General features: G+C 38.1%; 1 protein-coding gene across 2 annotated transcripts; it reads left to right on the top strand.

Moving 5' to 3' along the window:
- The first annotated feature begins 10,582 nt into the window (after positions 1–10,582).
- On the top strand, positions 10,583–25,841 carry ankrd10b (ankyrin repeat domain 10b). Of its 2 annotated transcripts, XM_069713699.1 has the most exons (6): positions 10,586–11,000; positions 11,871–12,023; positions 12,946–13,037; positions 22,121–22,386; positions 23,026–23,133; positions 25,280–25,841. In XM_069713699.1, exons 1-6 carry the CDS (start codon positions 10,803–10,805, stop codon positions 25,477–25,479), a joined length of 1,017 nt encoding a protein of 338 aa, XP_069569800.1. In that variant the 5' UTR covers positions 10,586–10,802; the 3' UTR covers positions 25,480–25,841. The 2 variants fall into 2 exon arrangements, with proteins under 2 accessions (XP_069569801.1, XP_069569800.1); XM_069713700.1 differs by lacking the exon at positions 23,026–23,133 and having other exon boundaries at positions 10,583–11,000.
- The last annotated feature ends 36 nt before the right edge of the window (positions 25,842–25,877 follow it).

The raw sequence follows: 25,877 nt of genomic DNA, 5'->3' as shown, positions 1-25,877 counted from the left end.
AAGATACTCCACTGCTGTTTTCACAGGCTGAATAGTTCTCCTTATACAGTAGTAGTAGTAATAGAATTACACTGAACTTCGTTTGTAAAATCAGCTGTGTCTTGGCCAGGATCGCACATACTGATTTTGTACCGACATCTTAAGCCTATATTTACATAGTACCTTTAATTGGCATCTTTACAAACAGATGGCAGTTTGTTACCGTTTTCCACTCCGATCGTCAACGGGCTCTCAGCATCTGCTCATGCTTGACTGCAAAGCCTGCTCAAGCAGCCCTGCAGAAGTGAGTCGGAGGAGAGAGGAAGCGAGTGTGAGGTAACCCATTAACTGGTTAGAGCTGTCAGAGGGGCTGTGACCGCACAAACAGAGCATTTGTGCTGCATTTACGTCAGACAGCAGCTGTGGTTCATCCCTCCCCCCTGCAACACAGGCCAGACAGGCTTTAGGACAGGAAAAGAAAAACACTGCAAGGGGCCGCATGTTTGCTTTTACCGACATGGTGATACGCTCCACAATGCGGGCACACAACACACAAACACACAAATGAGATTAAAGTGGTTGCCCATGGCATTTCCATGGAGGTGACAGGGAAAGACTCAAACACGTACATACTGTACATAAAGCTTCCATAATCCATGACATGACATCTGCTATAATCTTCCTTGGCATTTAGTGCACACGGCTGAGCGATTATAACAGGTGTCATATCATGTTTTAAACAGGATTATGCTGGCTTTAGCCTGCAGGTGTCTAGCAGCAAATGCAAGTGTTCAAGAGGGTGTGAAATCACTCGTCTGTAGACTCATAAATGATGTTTATAGTTTTAAATAGGAAAAGCATGGAGTGATGTCTACTGTTCTGGATTCTAACTTTAATACCGTGAGAACGAGAGGCAAATATAAAAGAGGAATAAAATAAAATGTGCAGCAGCAGCTCAGGGTCAAAGGTTTCGAACAGAAAGAAATTGCCAAGAGAAATTTCCATGATGAAGAAAGTAATTTGTGTCAGCGGACCATAATAGCTTTTTTTTTGGTAACATCTTTATTTCCTGTTTATGAAACTAGATTCATGTAAAAGGAAAGAATATACTGTACATTGTGTTTGCTGTCAGAGTCGCTGATGTGTGCAGGCATCTGTGTGTGTGTGTGTGTGTGTGTGTGTGTGTGTGTGTGTGTGTGTGTGTGTGTGTGTGTGTGTGTGTGTGTGTGTGTGTGTGTGTGTGTGTGTGTGTGTGTGTGTGTGTGTGTGTGTGTGTTCTTGTCAGGCAAAGCAAAAGCTGTTTCCAAACTAGGTCAAACTCTTTTGGATGCACTATGCCACTCTGCGTGGTTACAGCGCAGCCAGTCATGCACAGTTGGAGCTTCATAGGACACAGTTTGAGTCGAACAAATGAGCTGAATAATTATATGTCGGACATTTCACCTGCTGTTTTCTCTTATTATAAAAAAGATCCAAATCTCAATATTTGAGATTTCATTTCAACCCTCATGACCCTCGTGTTATTTCCTGTATATTCACAAAACTGGTTCACACAGAAGTGGTTTCTGTGGTTAGCAGCACAACTATGCCTAGGTGTAGATATTGTTCATATTTGGGCCCGCAAATGTTACATGCATGTAATAATTAAGCGTCGATAGAGCCATGGTAAATCACTCTACATAGTCACAATGGTGCTTTGAGCTAAATGCTAACTTGTGCATGCTAACGTGTTGATGGGTGCAGGTTTAATGTTAAACACATACTAGATATACAAGTGGCATTAAGTTATATGAAAAAAAAAGATATTTACACAAAAAAACATTAAAATGCACCTGTGTAACTGTCCGGGGAATATTGTCTCTGACCCGTCGTGGCAGTAAATCTCAATAATTAAGAATGATAGATAAAATAACTAGAAATAGACTTCAGATAGATAGTGAAAGAAAGAGAGAAAAGCTGTTGATCATAATCTGTCTATGTCAGAGCTGGTGCTGTGCTGGCGTCAGTGGCAACTGATGTCACCGCCAAAGCTGCACCCAGCCCCTCCACTCCTGCTCCTCCACAAGCTCTCCAGAAATACTGCATCACTGCTCGGCCCGATGATTACCTTGCTATTGCCTGAAAGGCACCTCGCTGAGCAGCACAAGTGACTAATGAACCTCCTCCTACAGGTAGAGCCTGTACTTTTGTGATAGACGGCGGCAGCTGCAGCAGCTGATGTTCTGTAATCTAACGAACATATGCTGCAGCTCTGCACTCCATTGTAGACAAAGTCTGGTGTCGTGCAGACAAATTAACAATGTGGTGAAAGAGCATCGAACAATTCACAGCCAAGCTTTGGAAGCAGAACAATATACTACAGCATGATGAATACTTTGAATAACAGATGGTGGAACAGTGTGTGCAGCATAGCGTACTTCCTCTCTGCAGTGACACAATGAATCACATAAAGCCACATATGGCTCACTACGTACACCTCAGTTTGATGCGATCCAATATATGTATGTATCAAAGACTAAAGTGGGAGGAAGTAAAAAAAAAAACATCCGAGGGGAGAAGAATCTCTCTGATGCTCAGTGAACGGGTGGTTGATTTGGCTGTAGCATGTGCAACTCTGAGATAAGGCAGCGAGGGAAAGAAAAGAGGGGGAAAAATATCTTATGACAACATAATGGAGGAAAATCTCATGGTGGTGTTGAGATATATGTTGAACTTTGAAAGATAATGAATAATGCAGCTCCAAGACACTTTTAATATGACAAATTCTCTGTTTCTACTCCTATAAAGTCGAATTACTGCTGACAGAAACAATCAATATTATCTTCTTTTTTTTTTACTGCATAAAGTCCACGGGGGATTTTTTTTTTTACAGTGACAGAGGCATCCATTAATGTAATTAAATGCAATAAATAAAAGTTGTATGATGATTTACAAAGAATAAATAAATAGATAAAATAAAGCAGTTTGATTTAAAATGTAAAGACCATAAATGATTTAAAAAAAATAAAAATTAAATAGCATTTAAACAAATGTACAGAACAAAGTTAGTTATTGAATCCTGCTAAACACTCTCTCCTAATCTCAGCAACATGTCTGACTATCTTGGTTTATGACCGACTGTCAATATTTTTAAATTAAGTTAGAGGAGAATGAAAAAATAAGAATGAGAATAAATAAGAAATGTTTGTTTTCTAATCAAAGCGAAAGTGTACCTCTACAAAAACAAAATGCATGAATTTTGCATGTTTTCCACATGGGACACGTGATCACATGTATGATACATATTTACTACATGTTGCAACATATGATAACATGGGGAAAATATGTGGAAAAGTTTTCACGTGAATCCAGACGGGCTTCACACATTACACTAGGAATATGTTCCAACGTTTCCCATTGGCAAAATCACGTTCACATGTGCACAATCACGTGTGTGTGTGGTCACATATGATCACGAGTTTTTGAACATTACATTACATTACATTTCATTTAGCCGACGCTTTTATCCAAAGCGACTTACAATAAGTGCATTTCAACCATGAGGGTACAAAACCCAGAACAACAAGAATCAAGAAAATACAATTTCTTCAAGAAAGCCAAACTACAAAGTTCTACCAGTAAGTGTCATTTTAAGTGCTACTAAAGTTTTACTGTTCAAGGTAAAGTCGGAAGAGGTGTGTTTTTAGTTTGCGGCGGAAGATGTACAGAGTTTCCGCTGTCCTGATGTCGGTGGGGAGCTCATTCCACCATTTAGGAGCCAAGACAGCAAACAGTGGTGATTTTGTGATATTATGTGAAATTAATGTTGTTTTTCAAGTTATCTAAATAAATACATGCAACTGATGTTTAGTGTTTCATCAAAAACAGCATAGGTGTGTAAAATGTCAGTATTTGTTGGAGATACGAAAGAATATAGAATACCTGACAGCTAAAGCTGACTCAAACAATAATGTATACATGAAAAAGGAAGCAGATCCTGTTTCTATGCATGTAAGCAATGTTTTTCTATAATTTTGGCATTAGTGTATCGACATTGCAGTTAAAAAAAAAAATCCTGCAGCCGAGACATTTTGCTTGAGTTTCTGGTCTGCAGCGCGACACCGTGAGGTTAATAAGGGTGAGGCGGAAGTCTCTGGTGTGCTTGTTTTTCTCGTAGAGCGTGAGCAGTGTGCATTCATCCAGCAAAACAGGGAAGTTTTACCAGACACCAGATTTAAAAACTCTGTACACTGTGAAATACAGAAAAGATTTACACGGAGGTGACAGGCTTACCCAGCATTGTGTGAACAAATTTAGCAAAGACTCTAATGTACATGTATGCATTGGTAAGTAATAGCCCCACACTATATGTTCAAAATAGCATGTTTTGTTGCAAAAGGCTCCTCTCATGCTGCAGAGTGCCGGACTCTGGACTGACTTTGACTCTTAGTTTGGGTGAATACTTACCTCAAGAGGAAGTACACAATCAAACCTGTCCAGGGATACATTATACAAATAGTGCTCTTTTGACATGTTTTAACACCACTCTGACAACATCAGCCTCAGTGTGTGAGCTTGACAATCCAATTTCAATACAAATTGTTGTTTGTTCCATCTCAGCTGTAGCCTGAGTGGGGAGCAGTGTAATCTTTGAGCTTGTTCAGTTTGGAGTGTGTTAGCTGACATGTACAACACTGTCCAGTCTGAGGCATGCAGAAGACTTACAGCAGGAGTAAGCTGAGGTCTTTGGGAAAGGATTTTTACCTTTGACCCAGATAAAGAAAGGCAGGAAGCGGGAAGGGACTTGTTACACCACCTATTCTGCACATTTGCCGGAGATACAGAATGTTTATAAATACTGACGTGTGTGAGGAAATGAGTGAGAAGGGGCTCGTGTATAATATAAACGCACATGAACATGCATGTTTACTAACATAATATCGTGAATTTGTGATATATATTATGTTCCTCATTACTAATTGCTATACTTTTAGTTTTGTTACTGTGTGTAAGTGATGTTAGAACATTACTAGCAAACTGTAATTGTGTTAATACATAGACTTTAAATAAAAACATTAAAGAATTTTGCTCTTTTTTAAAAAAAAATCATTTTTGGCATTTTTACATATTTTAAGGAATCTTTAATTGAAAAAAATAATGATTGATATTGTTCCCAGATTGCTGACGACTAGTTTGCATTTAAGGATTAAAAAACATTCAAGCATGTTAACTGATGCTAAACTTTAATTTTCTAAAAGTGCAACTAGTCTAATACATTTTCAGTCTTCAACATATTAATATCTTATTCTCAATACTTTTTTTTAATAACTAATCTCACAGTAATTCAAAACCTGACATCATCCTATAACTTCCTCCAAGAAAGAGCGTAATTCTCAGTCAGTTTGTCAGATTTTGAGTATAGATTCTTTAAAAAGCTCAGAGACTACCTTTGTTGACACAATACCAGCATGTTGACTAATGTCTAAAGAGCTTCAAGAGGACGTTCTGGAGACAGTGTACATTCATGAGATTAAGAAAGACCCACAACTAGATAAGTGTTTGTGTGTGAGGCAGTTTAGCTGCTGGAACTCTTGTCATTTCCAAGCATGTCTAAAATGTACAACCCACCGTTCCCCCTGCTGTTTGCTCAAGTGATACCTAACACCTTCGCGTCATTCCACTTTCATCTGTGCAGTTGACTCAGTTTTTCAGACGTCAGCAACAGTCCTTTGTACTCCTCTAACACTAGTGAAGAAACGTGTGAAGGTAACTGGGAAGACCACGTCAGAATGCATGACAAAGGGGATATTCATGTACCTCATGAATGGCAAAGAGAAACTCACTTTTTGAAATGGTCACTCAGTCTAATCTGGTTTCGTTAGAGCTGAGGCGGTGCTTCCTCTGAGCCAGCAGTGATCAATATCAATGTAAAGGCAGGACTAAGGGGACTGAAGTGATTGAGTCTCGGGTCAGTCTATTTGATCTGAGCAAACAGACCGCTGTCAGTTGGGATATTGACCCAGGCTGATAAGTTATCAGTAGACATTCCTGTGTAGCTGTGTAGTCAAGGTCAGCGGCAGAGATCAAGACACAAGGACGGGTAGCGGGTCCATAAAATCACATCAGAGTGACGCATGGAGAGACAGAGATAACTCATTAAAATGACTTTAAATTCAACAGAACTGAATGTGATTCACCCACAAATATAGAAATCACCTAAATGATTAAGCTTTAATGTACAAACAACACTTAATTTTACTATGTTGACTGAACACACTACCTTAGTTTAACAAAGTGTTACATCAAGCTCAAGCAGACAGTAACTTCTACACCAAGAGACTATAACTATCCTCTGGTATTTGGCTTCAGAGCTTGTTTCAGAGCTTGTTTGGCTTGTTCGACAGGATTGGTATTACACTGGCTAAATAATAACAGAAATTGCCAGTACAAAAATACACAACTAGGAAAACCTACTGTGAATGTTGTGGTCTTATTCTTATTGTGCTCAATGTACTGTTACAACTCTGTTCATTGTAATCCTTTAGGATTACATTGAGTTGGGATTACATTTGAAAATGTTTTATATTATATATATATCACATTGAATGATCAAAGTGGAGGCAATGTGCAAAGATACTGACAGCCTTAAAAATATCAGCGCACAAATTATATTATGTTTCCCTATGATATTTTGAATGCACTTATTTTAATAGTGACATATTTTTACTTAAGAAAATAAAATTACTTTGAATACTTTTTTATTCACGGTACTGTTGCTACTTCCTTAGTGTTCATATGAGAATAGAGATAAATCCAAATTAAAGGTAGGTTTTGTTTAACACTTATATTAATTCCACATCCTTACTAATCGTTAAATGTGTTACAGTAAAACATAACACTGGGATAAATTATGTTCAATGAAGTAATATTTGTGATTTGTTGTTGTTACATTAAGTAATATTATCTCTTTGGTGGTGGTTAAGTAAATTTAAATAGTTAACCACCGATTGAGCACACACACACATCATCATTTGAAATTGGGGTGGTGCACGTACGAAAGCCGTCATAACTGAAAGACTGGTTTTCGTGGCAGCAGAAAACAGGTGAATCACTACTTGAATCATGACACAACATTGATTTGGTTGGTTGTGTTCAGTCATCCTTCTTCTATCTATTTGTTCACTTGCTTGTATTCTCAGGGGGCAGGAAAGTATCTGAGCATGCAGTGAGCAAGAAATACGGTTCACTCAGAGATTCAGAGTTTATCAAAGGGATAAAATGGTCAAAAGCACCAAACATTGGATATACATTTTCTTTTATTATCAAAATACAAAATACAATACTGAAATATAGGGATAAATAGACTAAAACTTACCAAAGTTTACCAGACCTTTGTAGTGTACTTTGCAACTCTGCTTGAGGCTAACAGTTGGAGGCTACATGATTCTTTCATAGGAAAAAGATGGACATTAATAGAAAAGGGAGGGATGCACTTTTTGTGAACTCGCCTCTTGCGTCTCAAAATGTGTGCACACTGTTTGCACATTTTATTGTGGTAGCAGAAACTGAATTCTTCAAAACCTCTGACATGTTCTGTCACATGCCAATTAGTGTCCCCATTCGTAAATACTGACCTAAATGTCACTTGCTGAAGAGAGCTTAAAGAGGTTAGTTGCTGAAAGTGGGTAATGACGTGCCTCCTGGAGCATGACAACATCACGGTGATATCAGGATGATGCACCTCACTGAGGTTCATCAACATTATTTTCATTCCAAAGCTTTTCACAAAACATAAAAGAAGATCTGGAGCTCGCCTGCTGCATGCTGGTCCCTGCCCATGGGCATAGCAGGGTGCATTTAGAGTACATGTGACACTGCTGTGGTGGAAAGTAACTACATTCACTGAAGACCTCTACTCAAGTACCTTGAATTGTCTACTTTATCGACTATATTCTTTTCTCCACAACATTTTAGAGTGAAATATTGTTTTGTTTTTTATTAATCAACTGCATTTGTTTTTAGAGCTTTAATTACCCTAAGCTTTACAAATTTTTATTATCTATACAAAATATGAATCAACTAACAAATTATGGAACAACGTATTCTATCATACACTATGGGCTACAGTATGACATTTAATTAAATTAGCCCCAACTACAATACGTGCAATTTTAATATATATGCTTACACATGAATGCTTAATTTTTTGTTCTCCTGTGAAATAATATGCATTATTTTGACAAGGTCCATTCTGCACTATGTGAGTGTATTTTCTTAAACTTATTACTTTTTACCTCAGCAAGCCTTTATTTGTAACAGAGTTTTTTTTACTTTTACTCAAATAAAAGATCTGCTGTGACTACAGATTATTATTATTATGAACATTATCATTATTATGTCATAATTATTGATAGAAGGTTTTAATAGTGGATATTTAAAGCAGCGGTCTCCGATCAAGATCTACCCAGTAGATCAAGGAGCTCTCAGAGGAAAAGTGGTTGGAGACCCTGATTTAAAGAGTCCAGAATCTGAGTTTCAATGGGATGTTGGTGCTTGATGTACAATGATAGTAGTGTGTAGTTTCCTTGGCTAAGTAGCTTTAGTATTTAACCCATTAAGGAGGAGACTTAAACTAAGCCAAAAAAAAATAAAATAAAATAAAAAAATAATAATTTTAAAAATAAAACCAGAGACTACTCTAGTACTGCCCTGAAGGGATCTGGATTAAAAGGATGTTGATGTTGAACCATAATTGGGGTTTTTTATGGCTCGGGGACATCAGCACTACGTCACCCAATAAAGGTGATGTACTGTGGTCTATATCTCCCTCCAGTGCACAGAAATAATACTTCACAGAAAAAACAAAAAGGTTTGCTTTAAAAGGAAGGTAGCTCATGTTCGATATACTTACAACAGGCAAACCCTATGTAAAAATATTGATAATGCCAATAATATAAAAACAAATTAAAAAGGAAAAGCAGGTATTGTGTTATCATTATCTGTGTCAGTCCCTGGTGACACGGATCAGAACCGTGTTTGTCCAGGTCTTGTTGTATACTTCCATCTTGTGGTAAAGAAGATATATAACATGAGAAGCATAACGTCTTTGTTGCCATTTTAGTTGCATATATTAATTATATTTCTTCAGTCAGAAATAAACTAATGACACAAAATTCATTTTTAGTGTCCCTGAGTTTCAGATCAAGACTAACGGGCTTTAGATGACACTGACTCAAAAATTCAACAAACTGATTCATGCTTGATTGATGATTACAGAGCTATCATAATATGAAAACTTTACAGTAGCTTTAAGCCAAGTCAAATTTACAACACGTATTTTCTATTTTCCTATAGCGGAAACAGTATTCAGAGTTGTAATGCTTAAGTAATTAAAAATAAGCAGACCCAGTGAGATAAAAGCATTCACTTTCATAGCAAGGAGGGTTATTGTGGCAAAAAAGGACAAAACTATATCAAGATATTTAATGGATACACAGATTTGACATACAACACTAAATGAAGAAGTTAACGTTGCCTCCAACTAATTACAACATTAAAATACTGCCTATTCTCATCAATAATAACACTCTATATCATAATAATGATACACAGACAGTGTCCATTCTGCATAATCAGCAGGTTTACATTTAATGCTTTAAGTAGCCTACTTTTTGTTTCTAATATATTTGTCCTTTTCTGTTTTTTTCAAGTTGTATTTCTATCCAAGTGTGGGATCTGAATTTGAATTTGAAGCCACACCTAATCCAGAAGGTGGCAGTAAAACTATTCAAAGTTGAGAGTTGCTAAGTGGCTGTTTTCTGGTTTGCATTGGCAGTCTGTTCAGGGTTTCTTTTTTTTTTTCATTTTGGTGTGATGGGATTTTTTTTTTTGTGACACTGAATACATCAATAAAGTTTCCACCTATGCAGTCTATATTGCAGAATAGATACGAAACAAGGGGGAAAACATGCAACATCAGTCCTGGTCTGGACTTGGATGTTAAAGTTTTTGTAGTATGCAGTGGGCTATTGCAAAATGTTTGCCATCAAAGTACATTTACATGATGAATTTAAAACAGTTTGTGGCAATCCCATTGGTTTGAGCAACTAGTGCCTTCAAAAACGACCTAAGTCTGAGGTCACATGATATGGGAGTGTTCACTGGTGAAAGGAAGAAATTACCTTATTACAAGGTGAAACCTCTAGCCTTAGTTACCGGAGCCTACCTAGTCTTCTAGCAGTTACATTTCCAATTCCCAGCTGCATGAACAGCTGCTATAGTTCATGCTGGAACTAATGCCAGAGGGCTTTTAATTTGAAACGTGGTTTTTAATTTGAAACACACAGGAAACCAATGGTGATTCCTTAGCCAGTCACGGGGTATTTAGCCTACCAATGGTGTAGACCCTACGCAGACAGATATTGTAGTTTTAAGGACTGGCTTTTTTTTAGCCCCCACTATTGGTCCAGAAAAAAATGTGCAAAAGATGACCTTCTTACAACAACAAAAAAAGAACTCCTTTAACTTAAACATTTCCCAAAATAAATGATTAAACTATACGGATATATAATTTAAAAAAAAAAAATAAAAAAATCCAGCAGTGATAATAGGAAGTGGGGAAGGTGAACTCCAGTCCGGAGTTTGCGGCTCACTCGGCGCTTCTCAAGTTTCAGGAGGGCGCGTGCTCTGCGCTGTTTGCTTTGTGTTGTCGGGCAGAAAGAAGCACCAGTCAGGGTGGCGCGTGTCCTGATTCACGGACACCCCCGTTTGCTCCAACAAACAACAGCTAAGTCCTTTCACCATCTCTTCTGAAGTAGTCAGCTCGTATTTTTTTTTATACTACAATGTCGGTGGGAGTGGAGTCTGGATTCTCGAGCGAGGAGGTCTTGAACAGCCGCTTCCCTCTCCATCGGGCTTGCAGGGATGGAGACGTCGGTGCCTTGTGCGCCCTCCTTCAGTGCACCTCAAACCCGGCTGACCTCACGGTGGAGGACACTTTCTACGGTTGGACGCCCATACACTGGGGCGCTCATTTCGGAAAGGTAGCTCCTTTTTTCTTTTTCTTTTTTCTTTTAAGGGAAGCGTTTGACGAAGCAGGGCTTGTTTTTAAACGAACATTTGGTGAATTCGTATCCTTGAATGAGCGTCAACGCTCTCCGTCGTGAGCCTCGTCTCGGCCATTTCCTGATTTCTTTTTCTTTTTTTTTTTGCCTTAACCGTTAACTGATCAGACCGTAAAAGCCGCCATCGTCAACTGGAGGCAGACAATGCACCGTTAACGTTTAACCGATTCTGCCTCCAGTTCATCCAGTTATTCATGAATTGTGCGTATTGTACAATACGCACAATTCATTTGGTATTGAATGATGTTTATCTTGGGAATATTATTAATATTAGCTAATTGCCTTTTAAATGAAACGGCTGACCAGGAAATTGAAAGGTTACTTGAAATATAATATATAATATCTGTATTATTCAAACATTTCACCTTTACAAGAAGCTCAAACCAGGAGATATACATGACCGCAAAAGTGTCCTCAAGCCTTATGTGTGGCTGGCTGATAACTTCCAATGATTACAACTATTTTCTTAACAAACTGTTTGTTGACCTTAAAAAAAAAAAAAAAAAAACGTAGTTTTCCACTTTGGAAAAAAAAAAAAAAAAAAAAGCAGACCTATAGTTTGCACAGAAGTTGGATGTATGCCCAAAAAAAAAAAAAAAGAAGCAAAGCGCGCTGAAGAAACTGAACCAGTCCACACAACAGCGTTGCATTTTTCTGCCTAACCAGCTTACGGTGCCACGCTTGTCTTGACCTGCCCGTTGCCTTGGAAACCAATGAATGAATGAATGAATATCCTGCGTGTAACCGTCTGACCTGCTGTGCGTTCCTCACGTCTCTCCTTCTCCACAGCTGGAGTGCGTGATGCGTCTGGTCCAGGTGGGCTGTGGCGTGAACGCGGTCACCTCCAGGTTTGCGCAGACGCCCACTCACATTGCTGCGTTCGGGGGCCACCCTGAGTGTTTGTTATGGCTACTTCAAGCTGGTGCAGATATTAACAGACAGGTACGGGACATCAGATCAGATGCACACTGGTGAACTCTACAGTTCAGGGTGGCTGTCTTGTTAACATTTCGTGGAGAGACTTGTATAAACATGATCGTTTACAAAGTATGCAGAATACGTTTGGGGAAAATGTGTGCTTGTTAAGAGCAGAGCTATGTGAGAGGTTGAGCTCAGATGATCCCATCATGGAGGATCACTCTAACTTGGGGTCATGGCCCTACCAGTGTTTCCACTTCCTCGCTCACTTGACCTATATTCTGATAATTTGCCGCCATCACAGTTTCTGATAGTGGAGTTACAGCCACACTGTTTTGGATTTCCTTTCGTCACATTATTTCCTCTTTATGGGTTTTCATGCACTGGGGCTATATTTTTATGCTCCGCTGAAAGAAATCAGATTAGTAGATCACAATGACATAATATGCTGTCGTCATCGTGAAACACATTGCCTGCATTTGCCTTTTTGAATTTGCTCGGCGTATGTTGAAATAACACACAAGGAAATTCTAGGATTTGTGATTATCCGTCTCCTAGATTCATAATATTTAGACCAGACTGGTGGGCAGGGGAACAGCATAAGCATGGCCTACATTGCATTGCGGTTAGAGACAGCCTTGTTGGTGTGTGTGTGTGTGTGTGTTTCCCCCTCCCCTCTTCCATCTGCACTCTTACTAACTTGTAACTGAAAATGTGTGTGGGAAGTGGTGAAGTCTGGGTGAAAAGTTCAGGCCCAGCCCTGCTGAGTTACACCCTGTTATATTTTCTGTGGCGTCTGTCCTTGGGAACATAATAGGAGTCAGTAAGGGAGTTAAAAACTTCATATAGATATAGTGTCTGAAATATACAAGTGTTTTGTTTCATAGTAATTTTATTGTTGCGCAATACAGTCTGAGTATAACCGCCGACTTTTGTCGTCATTCAGGACTATGTGGGCGAGACGCCCGTCCACAAGGCTGCTCGTGCGGGCAGTCTGGATTGTATCAACGCTCTCTTGATTCAGGGAGCGAAAGCTGAGTAAGTCCTGTGATCAGTCCTGTGCCCTCATTTCTTTTCCTCTGTACTATCCAACATCTCAGTTACACCTTTACGAGGGATCACCGCCAAACTCGAGTCAGAGCAGCGATGAAGCTTAAATGCTAGGTTGATATGTGGCTTCTACAAAGATGTAGACGGAGACAGATAAGTCAGAGGATCTGCAAATTCACTGTGCAGGTTTGAACACATAGATTTTGGCAAACTTGAAAACTGTAACGTGGAACATTTAACTCGGTTGATACAATGGCTGACACACCCGGCGAAAAGCTGCTCTATTTAATGGCAACTTTACACTAAAGCAGTTTAGGTTGTGTGTATTCATACGACAGTGAACAATGTGAGTCATGTTGTTCAAATGTGAGCGTACATTTCAAAACGGCTCAAACTGATTGCAGAATAGGTCTTTTTAAAGATCTGTACAATAAAACACCACTTGGTCCTGCTGCTTTGTGTTCACTCTGGTAGTACAATTCACACCAGACAACTGTGTCAATATTTACATCTCCCAGAATAGTTTGAGTGTTGACAGAGATATGGTTAATCAAATACAAAGAATTGCGTGGGACAACGTACAGAACGTTGAGCTGAGTTAACTCACTACTTGACTTTTTTTTTTTTGTTGTTGTAGTATGTTAATGTCTGCTACAAGACAGAATCCCACGTATGAGACTTCAACCACTGCAGCAGTTTAATCAGGAGATGTGGTGTTAAATATTAATAGAATTGGTGGTGCTCCCTCGAAAATGTGACACATTTTGTTAATCCTTGAAATTGTTGTTCATCATTGCAACAATTCACATTAAGTTGCCCTCCGCGTGTAAAACAAATTGGACTCGTAGAGAATGATTCATAAGTGTATTTTTATTTACTTTAAGCAGACACGTTTATATTGCCTTTGTATTACGGGAGCTGCACGGTAATAAAAAGTTGATGATTAACTCTGCAGACGCCTTTGATCTTCACAAACGGCTTTGAAAACCCGAAACGATTATTACATCGACATGAGGACAACTTAATGTAAAGGTTGATAAACTGTTTTTATCTAGTAGGCCATATTGCATGATCTTTGTTAAACCTAGAGTGTGGTTTTCTTTGTTAACATTTGTTTTGATTAGTGTCTTACATATACAGCTTGACTGGATGACCAAATGCACACTGCCTCTATTTCTGAAGACGTTTTTACTGTAATTATATAAAAAAAAAAAGGCTGCAGGCTGCTTGTTGCATAAAATGAAAACGCATCAACTTTACAGTACATACTATATCTATATATCTATATTTAACATTTTCAGTTTACTGCATGAGAACTGAAATATTATATTTCTTAGACAAGACTTTTGATGTCTGCTTTCTACAGGTCTCAGTCGACTTAAAAAAAAAATACCAAGAGTGCTCGTTATTACTTGGATAAAACAAAATATGGATGTATTGATGATGGATTTGACATTATAAATCTATTTTTATACCAGTATTTTAAGATATAATAATCTCTAGCTGTTGTATTATTCAGCCACACCTGTACGGTTGGCAGTTGTGTCTTTTGTTTTGCCAGGATTGTTCCATTTTTAGAAACATTTTGTTGATGTACCTGAAGCATGAACAAAGACGTAAAAGACACTACCCATCTTTCCAGTTTTGTAAAATGTAGATCCAAGACGTGCAGGGAGGTGAAACAATTACAAATCACAGATCATATATGTTTCAACACATCATAGTAATTATTTCCCGCAAGTCTTGTTTTTCAGCTCAATGAAGTAAGCGCTTAACTTGCTTACAGAATCCTGTGTTATGTAAGTGTAAAAAATACTTTGAGTTTCTGGTTTCACTCAATGATAGTGAAATTTATGGGCTCATGTTTGGTTTGGCCAGATGCCAAGTTTGCATAACGAGGTGTTTTAATGCCAAAACACAAAACTAACACAAGTATATTTTAATGATTGGTTCACCAGTCTAGAAGCTCAGTTCGCTATTTTATTTTTATTTTCAGCTCAACTATTAATGGTTTACTTGCGGTTTCATTTTCTGCAACAAAGTTTATGCCTTTTTTTTGTGGTACCATTGAAGTACAGAAACGCCAAGCTACCAGGGAGTTCACAGATACACAGTTTATTGTGTCTAATGAATCTGAGTTCACCAAATGCTGTTCGTGACAAAAGTGAAATTTGTCCTGTGAGTTGTAGTCATATGTTTCATGTTAAAATGAGGGTGAAAAAGCGTTTGTATTTGACAACACTAAGTATGATCTGGTGTTAGGACTCGTGACTTGGGTCCTTCTCAGGTTTCAATAAGGAATGCAGACAATGCTGACACTAGTTATTAAATGGTTATGGGAACACGCATGTGTAATCTCTTCCTCATAGTTTCACAAAGTGTCGCCTAATGGCAAAAGGCACTTCATTTAAATGAAGGAATAGCAAAAGAAATATCCTGTTATATATATGCGATGTATATATTTCTAATGATAAAGGTTGACCCAGACAACAGAGACAAATTGATTATAAGTCAGACTGTGAGACCAGAGTGGTCTTCTTTGAACTCGTAGTTGAAGTTTAATTTTCCACAGCCTGTGAAAACCCTGGTTGCTTTGGCCGTTTAGCAAATTAATCCATTTGAAATGCTTCACTTCTTGTTCATGTTACGTAATGTGCATTTGGTTATCAGTTGATGAGTATTATTTTTGATGAAATGATATGTGATGTCCTTTTTCCCCTGCAGATCAGAGATATTTAGTTTAGTTTATTATCAAGTTTGTTTTTTGTTTTATTTTTGTAATTTATGATCCAGAAATATAGTGAGGCACAACTGGGAGGGAAACTAAGGCACACCAGGTAGGAATGAGGCTCATGACAAAATAAACCACCACAGTCAGGATTAAGTTGCTGTCAAACATTTGCCAACCTAATGATTTGTCTGTAGTTTGTTTTATGTATAAATAAGGTAATAAAGCACTAACTAAAATAACTGCTCACCAAAGCTTTACACATAAAAAAAGAAGAAAATCTACTGTTATGTGTCCTACAGAAAAGTGTCTATAAGTACATTTGTGTTAAAAGACACCAAATTTAAGTGATTTTAGTTTGACACGCTGGATATTTGATAAGAAAACATTTAGTTTATTAATCTGCAAATTGCTACTCCAAAAGTAAACTGAGGCTTTATAGGCTCAGCTGTATCAAAGACATGCAACATATATCACTGGAAATCTTTTTTTCATGTTGATAATATTGCTCATTTTATAAAAAATGTTTAAAAAATAAATTTAGTGTTGAAAAATGTAACTTTTAAATCTTGCTGTATTTTTCATTAATACAGATCTAATCCTCATTTTGATTGTACATTTTTGTTCTTGTAGCAAAGAATCAAAAAGAAAAGATATAGACAGTCCTTCATATATTTTGTATATTTACCTTTTCAGCTATTATAACTAGTTTCTTGATTGTCATACAAAATTAATTAATAAATATTTGTTTATTGAATTTGATAAACTATTTTATGACAATAGGCTGGTAATAATAATATATATTTTTAAAACTATTACACAATACAGACAAATCTAAACCCACAAGTTTTAAGCTTTGGTCTTTTTAGTATAAATATAGTTGTTGCCGATCTAAATGAATACGATTAGAGATGCTATCTCTCGCCCTTTATGTGTACCGTGTCACATACTGAGCTTGCAGCTCTCCATCATTATAATCTTTTCATGTTACAATCGCTCAAAAGAAAATTGTGCATAATATATTCCCAAGTAGTTTCAAGAATTTTAGGCCTTTTAAAAGATCTTTTCCACGACATTATTCCAAGGTATTTGTCCTTGATTGTTCCAACCTAGATCAGATTTTCTAAATTTCCTCTTTGAAGGTAACTTGAACACTCAATCTTCAAGACTGAAAGTCCAAGATCTGTATTTTTACGGTCCACCTCTGTGTGGGGGTTTCTTTCAGATCTGATTTAAGCTCCCTGCTGTCCCACATCTAATAAGCTCCTTTGGGCTCCTATTCACGGTGGGACTCATGGTGCTGTTAAAACTAGCTAGCAACGGCTTAATGACTCGCATGCTTTCACCGGAGAGTGTTTCATCAGTCTTTCAGGATTTACGGAGATAAACCGCAGTATTTTAAGTGGAGTATGCTTTATTTTTCTATGAAACTTGCAGAGGCTTACAATTCTCACATCAACATTAATTGTTATGTTTACGAATAAAAACGATGCCTTCAAATAGTTGCAGAATAACCTCTCACAGCAATGATACTATACATATGTCCGTTAACACAAACGTGCTTTGCCATGTCACATTAATGATGTGGGCGATAAACTATGGTGACATATTTGAATCTTCGGCTTTATCGTAGATGTTTCTTCTCTGGATTTCTTCTCGGCTATCTGCTCGGCTTCTTTGCGAGTGTTCTTGAGTGAATTGCCCTCGTTTTCACTTCGCATTCACACTTCGTGCCACCTCACTTCTTCTTCTTGATCTTGAACACACGTCAAGGTCTGCGACTTGCCATCTGACTTGTAGAAATAATTAGTCTGTAATTACACATCTGCCGTGACTTTTCCTTGCACTTGGATACTCAAGCCTTTTGTTGGTGGAAGACAACAGAAGAGGCAAAGAGAAGGTTGGTGGAAGTAGACATTACCCTAAATTGATCCATCTTTTAGTCATTAGGAGGACCTGCTTTCTCTCCAGCTGCCTTCACCACTAATTCATCACTTAGCTGGCCGAACAGCTGCTGATAAAGACTGACTCTGGTTCTGGACTCACCGCAAACAGCACTGGCCTCAGATGATCAATAATGGCCCAACAGCACCTGATGGCTGCCAGCTGGCTTGATGAGCCTAATACCTCTGGGAGGTTTATGAAATATGAAGAAAAGCTTTCACCTCGAGAGGTTTTTATGCAATTCCATTAAACCTCTCCTCCACAGAATTACACAAAGTCAACCGGAACTTCATATAATTATCCCAGTTGTGTCATGGTGGGCTTCAACTTGAAGGGATAATTTAATGGACTTCTCCGCTCCAATTCTTTCACACACACGTTTTGTTTCTTGAAACCTTTTCCATTGGAGTGCTCTGGTTCTGGACTAAAGGCCTAATGCTTTTGAATAATGAGGGAAGTGTCATCATCATGTACAGCTTTCCACTGGGACAACAGTATTACATCAGAATCCGAAAGCAGTCCTCCGGGCCGATCCTCTTTGAATAAAAACACCCCCAATGAGACATTGGGACAATCCTCATGCTGAAATCACTGCTCATCAAAAAAAGACATAATGCAATTTATAAATACAAACCTTCAAACAAAACAAAAATAACATCCAAAAACTGGTCATTTCGATAGCATCCACAGTGCCCACCTACAGGATAAACCAAATTTCAAACATGAAACAACCTTTTTAAAACCTTTTATCGAATTAATCCTAAATGTATTTGGTTAACACGAGCCGCATCATTAAAACAAGCTGCCATTAAAACCTTTTTTCCTCCTTATTTGTCATGAGCCTCAAAGTGGTCCAGCAGCAAGCTAGCAGCAGGCAGGACAGTGCTTAGAGGCTGCCGGTGATGAGAGTAGTGCAGACATGCTTAGAGCAGCTGAGTGAGATGGGTTAGATTTGCACAGCACCATGTACTGAACTGTCTAATGTTAACATCATCCTGTTGCAATGGTTATTCACTGTCATTTTCCTGTACCAGATATTTTACTTTATACACAGAAATGTTTCATTTTGTATGTCTCAGTATTAACCCTATATACAATCTCATAGCCTGTTTTGACATCTAATCTTTGTCACCTTTTCCTTTATGAAAGTGACAATAAGTTACAAAAAGAAGTTTTCTATACTGTTAACAGAACCAGAACCGTACGTCTTAATGTTTTGCAGCCATTGAATTGGAAATGACTTGGTTTTTTCAAGTAATCCTAGAGGGGAGAATAGACACTGCTGAGTCTGCCCCGTTCCCTGGGATAGCCGCACTGTTGTGGCATTGAGTGTTCTCACTATCGCTTCCTATCTACACACTGGCAAACTGTTGAGGTATTTCTTGCGGTGATTGGTTTTAATGCTAGGTTTTTATGAATCAAAACTAAAGTTATAGACCTGCATGCTTTGCTTATTATCCATGATTGTTCCTGTATTTTAGCCTTTTGTTTTTTATTTATGATTTGTTTTTTATTTTGTGAACTAACCATAGGAGTCCTTTATATGGACAGGTTTAATCACGTGAGTCCCATGTCAACATGTAGCATGATAATAGGCTGCCTCTGGAAGATTAGACAATAGTTAGAGAAGATACATATTGTGTGCTTAGGACCGAAAAGCAAAGCATACCAGGCATTTACAAAGAATTAACGCTTCCTTTTTAAATTCCCATACAAAACTTAAATTATTAATGTACACAATTTTTGAGGATATCGGTGTATACTGTAGATGTCTGGTCTCACTAAAGGAATATTGATTTTATTTTTTTTTTTTTTTTGTAGTTCAAAGAGACACAGCTTTTAAGTTTGAGTTATTCAAGCAGAAAGAGGGTTAGGGGAAAAATTAATGTCTAAGTCCTAGAGAGACTTAGAGAGTGGGGGTAGCTGTGCAACAGTGACTTTATCTGATAATATTAGTATTTATTTTTAATTTCTTTCATCTGTTTTCAAAAAAATTCCAAATGTTTTTTTTTCAAAGACACCAAAAAGGTTAATGCAACATTACTTGAAAGTCCTCCTTCTTTCTGTCTAATCCCTAAACAAGGCTGCAATAATCTATGGAAGCTCTTTAATACATAGGAGCGACTTCACAGTCTTCAAAGTTAAGTGTTGGAGATTAGGCCTGATTAGGTTGGGATTTAAACTGACGTCAACACACTCTGTTATCTATACCCGCTTTATCCTGAGCAGGGTCACGAGGAGCTGGAGCTGATCGCAGCTCACTTTGGGCGGAGGCTATGTGGTAGACAGTCAGGATTAAATATTAATACCATGAATTTGTTATACATCATTTTCCTCCCAGCTATATTTTATTCATCACTGCCTCTCTGGTTCACTGCTTTACGCGGGAACAATTCTGTTCAAAGAGAGAGAGATTTTAGTTTTTGGGGTAGTAAAGTGTTGAATTGACTGAGAGTTAAAAACAGCATCTAATATTCCTTCGAGTGAGACCAATCCATCTACCTTCATCACAAAATGTTCATTCGTATAAATGTAATTACTCTCTTGAAATGATCCGTTGGAAGCGTTAATTTTGAAGGGGACGGGTAATGTGCAACAAGTTATTGTGTGATTTTTCATTTTACTCTTTTGTTTTTTAATTCTTCAATTCTTTACAAAATGTTTTACATGTGCACTAGTTTTTGAAATGTTTGCTTTTGCACAATTGCTTAGATAAAAAAAAAAAAAAAGAAGCAGAGAATGAGAGATTTCTAAACACCATGAATGACCAAACAGTTACTGTGTACGTTAAATTCTGCCTCATTGTGTGGAAGTCAATGTCACTGGGTTTTAACATAGTAAATGGTAAAATAAGATTAAATATAAAAGTGTTTCTTCATAAAGTTCTTCAGGCTCCCACCAAGTATACTATTTTATTCACTACAGATTTGCATTACTTATGCTCTACTGTGTTGCTACGTTAATTAAATATCCAGCAGATTAACTTTTCTTCGCATTTTAATAGAAAACTACCAGGTTGGACGTGGGCCAGTAGTCCCAGTTCTTTGACAAAGACTTAGCTGTTTGCTCAGAGAACTCGTTCTGCAGTGTCATGACATTTCGGCTCAGAACAAGTGCAGCATTGTTTTGTAATTGGTCAACAGAGAAGAGAGAAATTCTCATCATTAAGCTGATAGACATCTATTGGTTGGTGGGATGTTTCCTTTACCCTTGTAGAGAGTTGACAAGCAGGCTCATGTTTCTGCACGCTAACTGTACAGCACCTGGAAAAATCCAACCACCTTATATCTAGACGTTTATTTACTGATACATAACTGCTGCAACAACATACAGTTGAGAGTTTATTCTCGTGTATTATTATTTCATTGATAGGACTAGTTATCTGCGATGTTTGTTTTTCCCAGTGACATTGCTTCTGTACTGCAGTGCCACATACAAGTCTGGAAAATTGGAGATATGCGTGTCACAGCCCTGTCTGCTCATTCATCACGGCACTCAGAGAATCACTTTATTCCAGCTGCAACTGGTCATGGTTAACACAACTGTAACACAGTGCACAGACTATATTGTGAGTTATGAACAGTTGCACAAACACTTCTTACAGTTGCAGAGCCGTTGTCTCTCATTTTTCATCTTTCTTGAAACAAGAAGACGACCAAAGTTTTACCTTCCCGACAACAGAAGTTTGGATTTCTGATGCTTGACGGCTGCAGTTTGACCTCCTAACCATGAATTCTATGACGTCTCTGCTGAAGATACATCGGTTACATCCTGGTTTCCTCTTGATGAACTTCTCAATCTTGTAATTGTCTCTGAAGAGTTCTTTGCTTGAAAGTTGGATGCAGCGTTGCAGAAATCCTTGAGCAGAGTGCACTTTGTGGCCTCAGCTACTCCTTGATCCGACATTTGTCCTGCAGAAAAGAGCTTTCACATCACCTACAGAAGAGTTCTCCTTTGGATTCAGCGGATCATTGGACACCAGTCACTGTCATCCTTTTCAGTCTGTTGGATTTCGTTCGGGGATTCATTAAGATACAGAAGTGCATATCATCAGTTGTCTTAACCATGTCCTTTTGCAGCGGACATGTTTCCCTAATTAAGTGGAAACTTGTTTCGAGATTTAAGCTCTATGGAAGATGCAAATGATCCAAAAGGGATCAGTCGTCATCTCTCATGAAGATGACGAAGAGGATGTGAGAGGGTAGAGCAGCACAGGCTATTTCTATACATCTGTTTGTCTGCGTGTGCGTGAATGTTTGCTTAATGAGTCTGTGTGTGTGTGTGTGTGTGTGTGTGTGTGTGTGTGTGCGCGCGCTTGGGCTTGTCTTATTTTGTTTGTTTTTTGTGTAGATCAAACGTACAGTGAACGTTTCTAACACTCCCTCCTCCCATTGTGCAGTATGAGGAATGCCAGTGGGCTGACGGCGGCTGACCTGGCCCACGCGCAGGGATTCCAGGAGTGCGCTGAAATTCTCTCCAATGCCCAGAACTTCCAACAAAACATGGCTCAGTCCCATAACGGGGCTTTTCTGAATGGCATGAGCCGGAATGGGGGCCACGCTCACCCCACCATCCAGGGACGCAGCTTCTTGAATGGCGTTCCCAACAGAAAGAGGTCTTTTGATGGCATGGAAGGAAACCCAGGAAAGAAGGCGAGACATAACGGTAGGTCTCTACGCTCAATCATGTCTGTTTTAGGTCTTTTGAGTTACTCCTAATGGAAAATGACATCAGTGTGTTCAAGCTTGAACTTTTATTATGAATAGATCCCAAGACCGCTGCAATCAAAATATACAAAGTACAATTTTTTTTTTTTTAGACGAATGCACAGATATTTGAGGCAACAGACGAGACTGTTAAATACGGTTTCGTGTCCATGGCTTGACTTGTCTAATATAATGACAAATTTATGTTCATCCTATGTAGACATAAAAAGATCCAGTCTGCACAAATCATTTGGTTAAACTATGATATCTGAGGATTAGCAAATTGAGCAAATATTTTTGTTGTCGTTGTTTTTTTTTATTATGATTCAAACTCTTAATCACAGCTGAAGGTCCTGCAGTACAGACGAGTGAAAGTTTAGAAACCACCCAAAAAGTAAATGAATAGAAACTGAGCAATAACCAAGATCTCTAATACTTTAAAAAGTTTTCATCAGGTGAGACTTTTATTTAAATAAGTAAAATCATCTTCTAAAGAAAGAAATGCTTTCAAAGGGATTCAGGAAGAACAAGAGACCAAAATAAGTCTGTCATTCTGGCGTAGTTTTCCGCAGATTGATTTATCTCTCTTGGCTCTTAGGCCTGTGCATGCCAGCCGAATTCCTGAATGGGAATGGGCCACTAGGTGGTGCTAGAGAGCCGCAGATGGAGAGCATGAGCACGGAGCTGGCAGCGACTGTAACCTCAGGTGGGCCAGGAACCTTTGCATTTGGGCTGAATGGTTTTGCACCCCCACAAGGGCCCATGGATCAGTGTGAGGACCAGGGGGGACAGGACAGGTCGAGCCCTGCAACTAAGGAGCTGGAGGTCATCACTGTGGCGTCAATGCAGACCCCTTGTCGCTGCACCAACTCTTATGCCTACCTGTAGAGGGCTTGTGTGTGAAGTGGCACACCCTGCTGTCTGTATCGTCTGGCTCCGTTTTGTTTTTGTTTTTTTTGCATAATACACACAAAAATAATACATTTGTTTTCATTTGGTGGTGAGCTACATTTGAAAGATGTATAGCAGTGTGCGTGATGTATTTTCTACTTTTTCATGTACCTAACTATGCTTGGATGGCTAAAAGTATTAAGATTCATTCCGTTATATATATATATATATATATATATATATATGCATCCGTCCAGATATACAGATGATTGTCATGTTATCCTTTTTTTTTTTTTTAAGATTAATAATAAAAAGAGGATCTTGTTTTGCACAATTATACAGCAGAGTTTGAATTACCAGTGCGAATGTAGTTTGTATTGGCTTAAATTGAAAGGGGGGAAAAAAAAAAGTCACATTTTAAAAAATGGTCTTAATTTTAGTTTCTCAAATTCTGCAGCGTTCCCTTGTAAGAAAAAGGGCAACTTTATTGGTCACCTAAAGATGTGAACATTGGCCTTGTTCTGGGAACATCAGTGGATTTCTGTAGCATTTGTTTGATTTGGAGATTACCGGAAAATAGCTAAAGCTTTTGTATACAATACTCAACCAACAGGTCTAAATGTTTTTTCCCCAGTTTGATAAATTTTACATAATCAAGTTCTCTTGATTTTTTTTTTTTTTTTTTTTTTTTAAATCAAGTTCAATTGTTGACAATTATAAAGAACTGCTGGGTGCCGAAGCACTCTTCAGTATGTACAGTGAGATAATGTGTGCTGATGTTCCACAATAGCTAAAGCGGTTTTATATTTAAAAAAAAATAAAAAGATTTTATGCCAAAGCATATCCCAACATGAATGTAGCTTGTCAAGTATAAGTGATTCACTGTGCAGCTTTCTTGTAGTTTGTAGACGTCGTCCTGTACCGAGATGTACTGTCGTGGTCCATGGGCTCGGGATGTGGTTGCTCCTCTTCTTTTTCCTGTGTTTATTTGGTCTGAAGTATGATGAATGTTTACTATGTGCGTGTTAGCAAAGCTTTTAGGCAACTAGCAGGGCTTGCAGATGTGTATGTTTCATAAATAATACCCTGTAAGATTTCAAAATTGGTGATTGGCCATGTTGCAATCAGTAGTCCTGTGTGTCTCGCTCGAGAGACATTGAATGGATTTCTACACTTTGCAAAAAGCCTTATTTCTTGAGCTGCATTGAAAAGTAACTTTATGTATGTTGTTTTCAACTTTTATAGATACGAAGGGAAATTCTTCTTTCTGTATTTAGTATTTCTATTTCATGTTAAAGGTGGTTTCTGTTTCTGTTTTTTGTTAAATGGCAGAAGGTTTGAGTGTAAAGTCTTTGAATGTGGAGAACTCAAGTGCTTTCAGCACTGAGCGGGTTTAGCTTTGTACTTGACTTTGTGAAATCATTAAATGGCGATACATTTGATAAATGTGATGGTGGTGGCCTTTGTTTTCTTGATATATTCTCATGAATCTGTCAAGTCCTGTCCTTGTTGCCTTTTTACAAAAATGTGTAAAAAAAAAAATTAAAAAAAAGGCTATAATTTTCAGATGAGTGGAAATGAAAGGTTGTAAAACATCCACATAATTGAACTATACTCCACGACTCTAATTTGAATTCCCTTTGCTTGTCATGTTGGGTTTTTTTTCTTGGTAAACAGCACTAGGTCACTGTGTCAAACATTACAGACTGTGTGTCAGAGCATGCACAGATCAGGCTGTGACCTATATTAAAGCAGGTTTCAGGTCAAAACTTGTGGAGTTACAACAGGCTCTGCAGCATATTTCACAATTTATTGATCGTGTTTTGTGTTTAATCCAAAGGGTTTTAGGACATTTTGTTGTGTTAAAATGCGGTCACAAAGTGCTTATTTTTTTCTACAGAGGTAGAAATATGATTAAAATTGTAATGACATATATGCCCTTTTGACTGTTTCATTCGCAGCGGCAGGTGACAGACACTGTGAGGATTTTTCCTCAAATGACCCCGCTGCAGAAATCCTCCTCGGCCAGCACGTCCGCGGTGACTCGCCTGAGATCAATAGCACTGCAGGCAGCCAGGTTGAGCACCAGAAGTCCGTGAAAGCAGAGCAGTTCTATGACAATACCTTCTTCAGCACCATGCTTCTATACCATGGGTCCTAAAGTACAAGGATCTGGCTGACAGACCGTCCTTTTCTTCTTTTTTTTTTTTGCCAGAATTTCATGTAAGCCTAAAACACACATTTATTCGCCTTAAAGCCACTGAGTGGTCCGTTCATTGACATTATTGTTTGTTGTTGTAAACAGCAGGCCCATTGTGGATGGAGCCGGAATTTCGTAACTGATAAAGCTAGATGCAAAGTAGATTTTTGTTTGTGTTGTTAAAAGAGAACGTGTTTTTTGTTTTTGTTTGAATATGTTGAAAATAACCATGTTCTGAAAGTAAACATCTGTGTTGAACCACTGCCAGTACTTAAACTTTGTTTCTGTCTCAACTTGATATTAATAAAAGCAATGCAAAGACATTCAATGTATCTCATTAGCAATTAAAAAAAAAACGT

This window comes from Brachyistius frenatus, unplaced genomic scaffold (genome assembly GCF_029030835.1).
Source record: "Brachyistius frenatus isolate BFR_SWC_R1_liver_20210118 unplaced genomic scaffold, ASM2903083v1 Contig_120, whole genome shotgun sequence".
In the NCBI taxonomy this organism is placed as follows: Eukaryota; Metazoa; Chordata; class Actinopteri; family Embiotocidae; genus Brachyistius; species Brachyistius frenatus.
The sequence above is the reverse complement of the archived record's forward strand: the minus strand, read 5'-3'. Positions and strand labels throughout refer to the sequence as shown.

Bases quoted from the DNA above. Each gene is read 5' to 3' on its own strand.
- ankrd10b (XM_069713699.1), top strand. From the start codon at position 10,803: ATGTCGGTGGGAGTGGAGTCTGGATTCTCGAGCGAGGAGGTCTTGAAC. The intron at 12,024-12,945 runs GTACGGGACATC...GTCGTCATTCAG, and splicing joins GTGCAGATATTAACAGACAG to GACTATGTGGGCGAGACGCC. The intron at 23,134-25,279 runs GTGGGCCAGGAA...TTTCATTCGCAG, and splicing joins GGCAGCGACTGTAACCTCAG to CGGCAGGTGACAGACACTGT.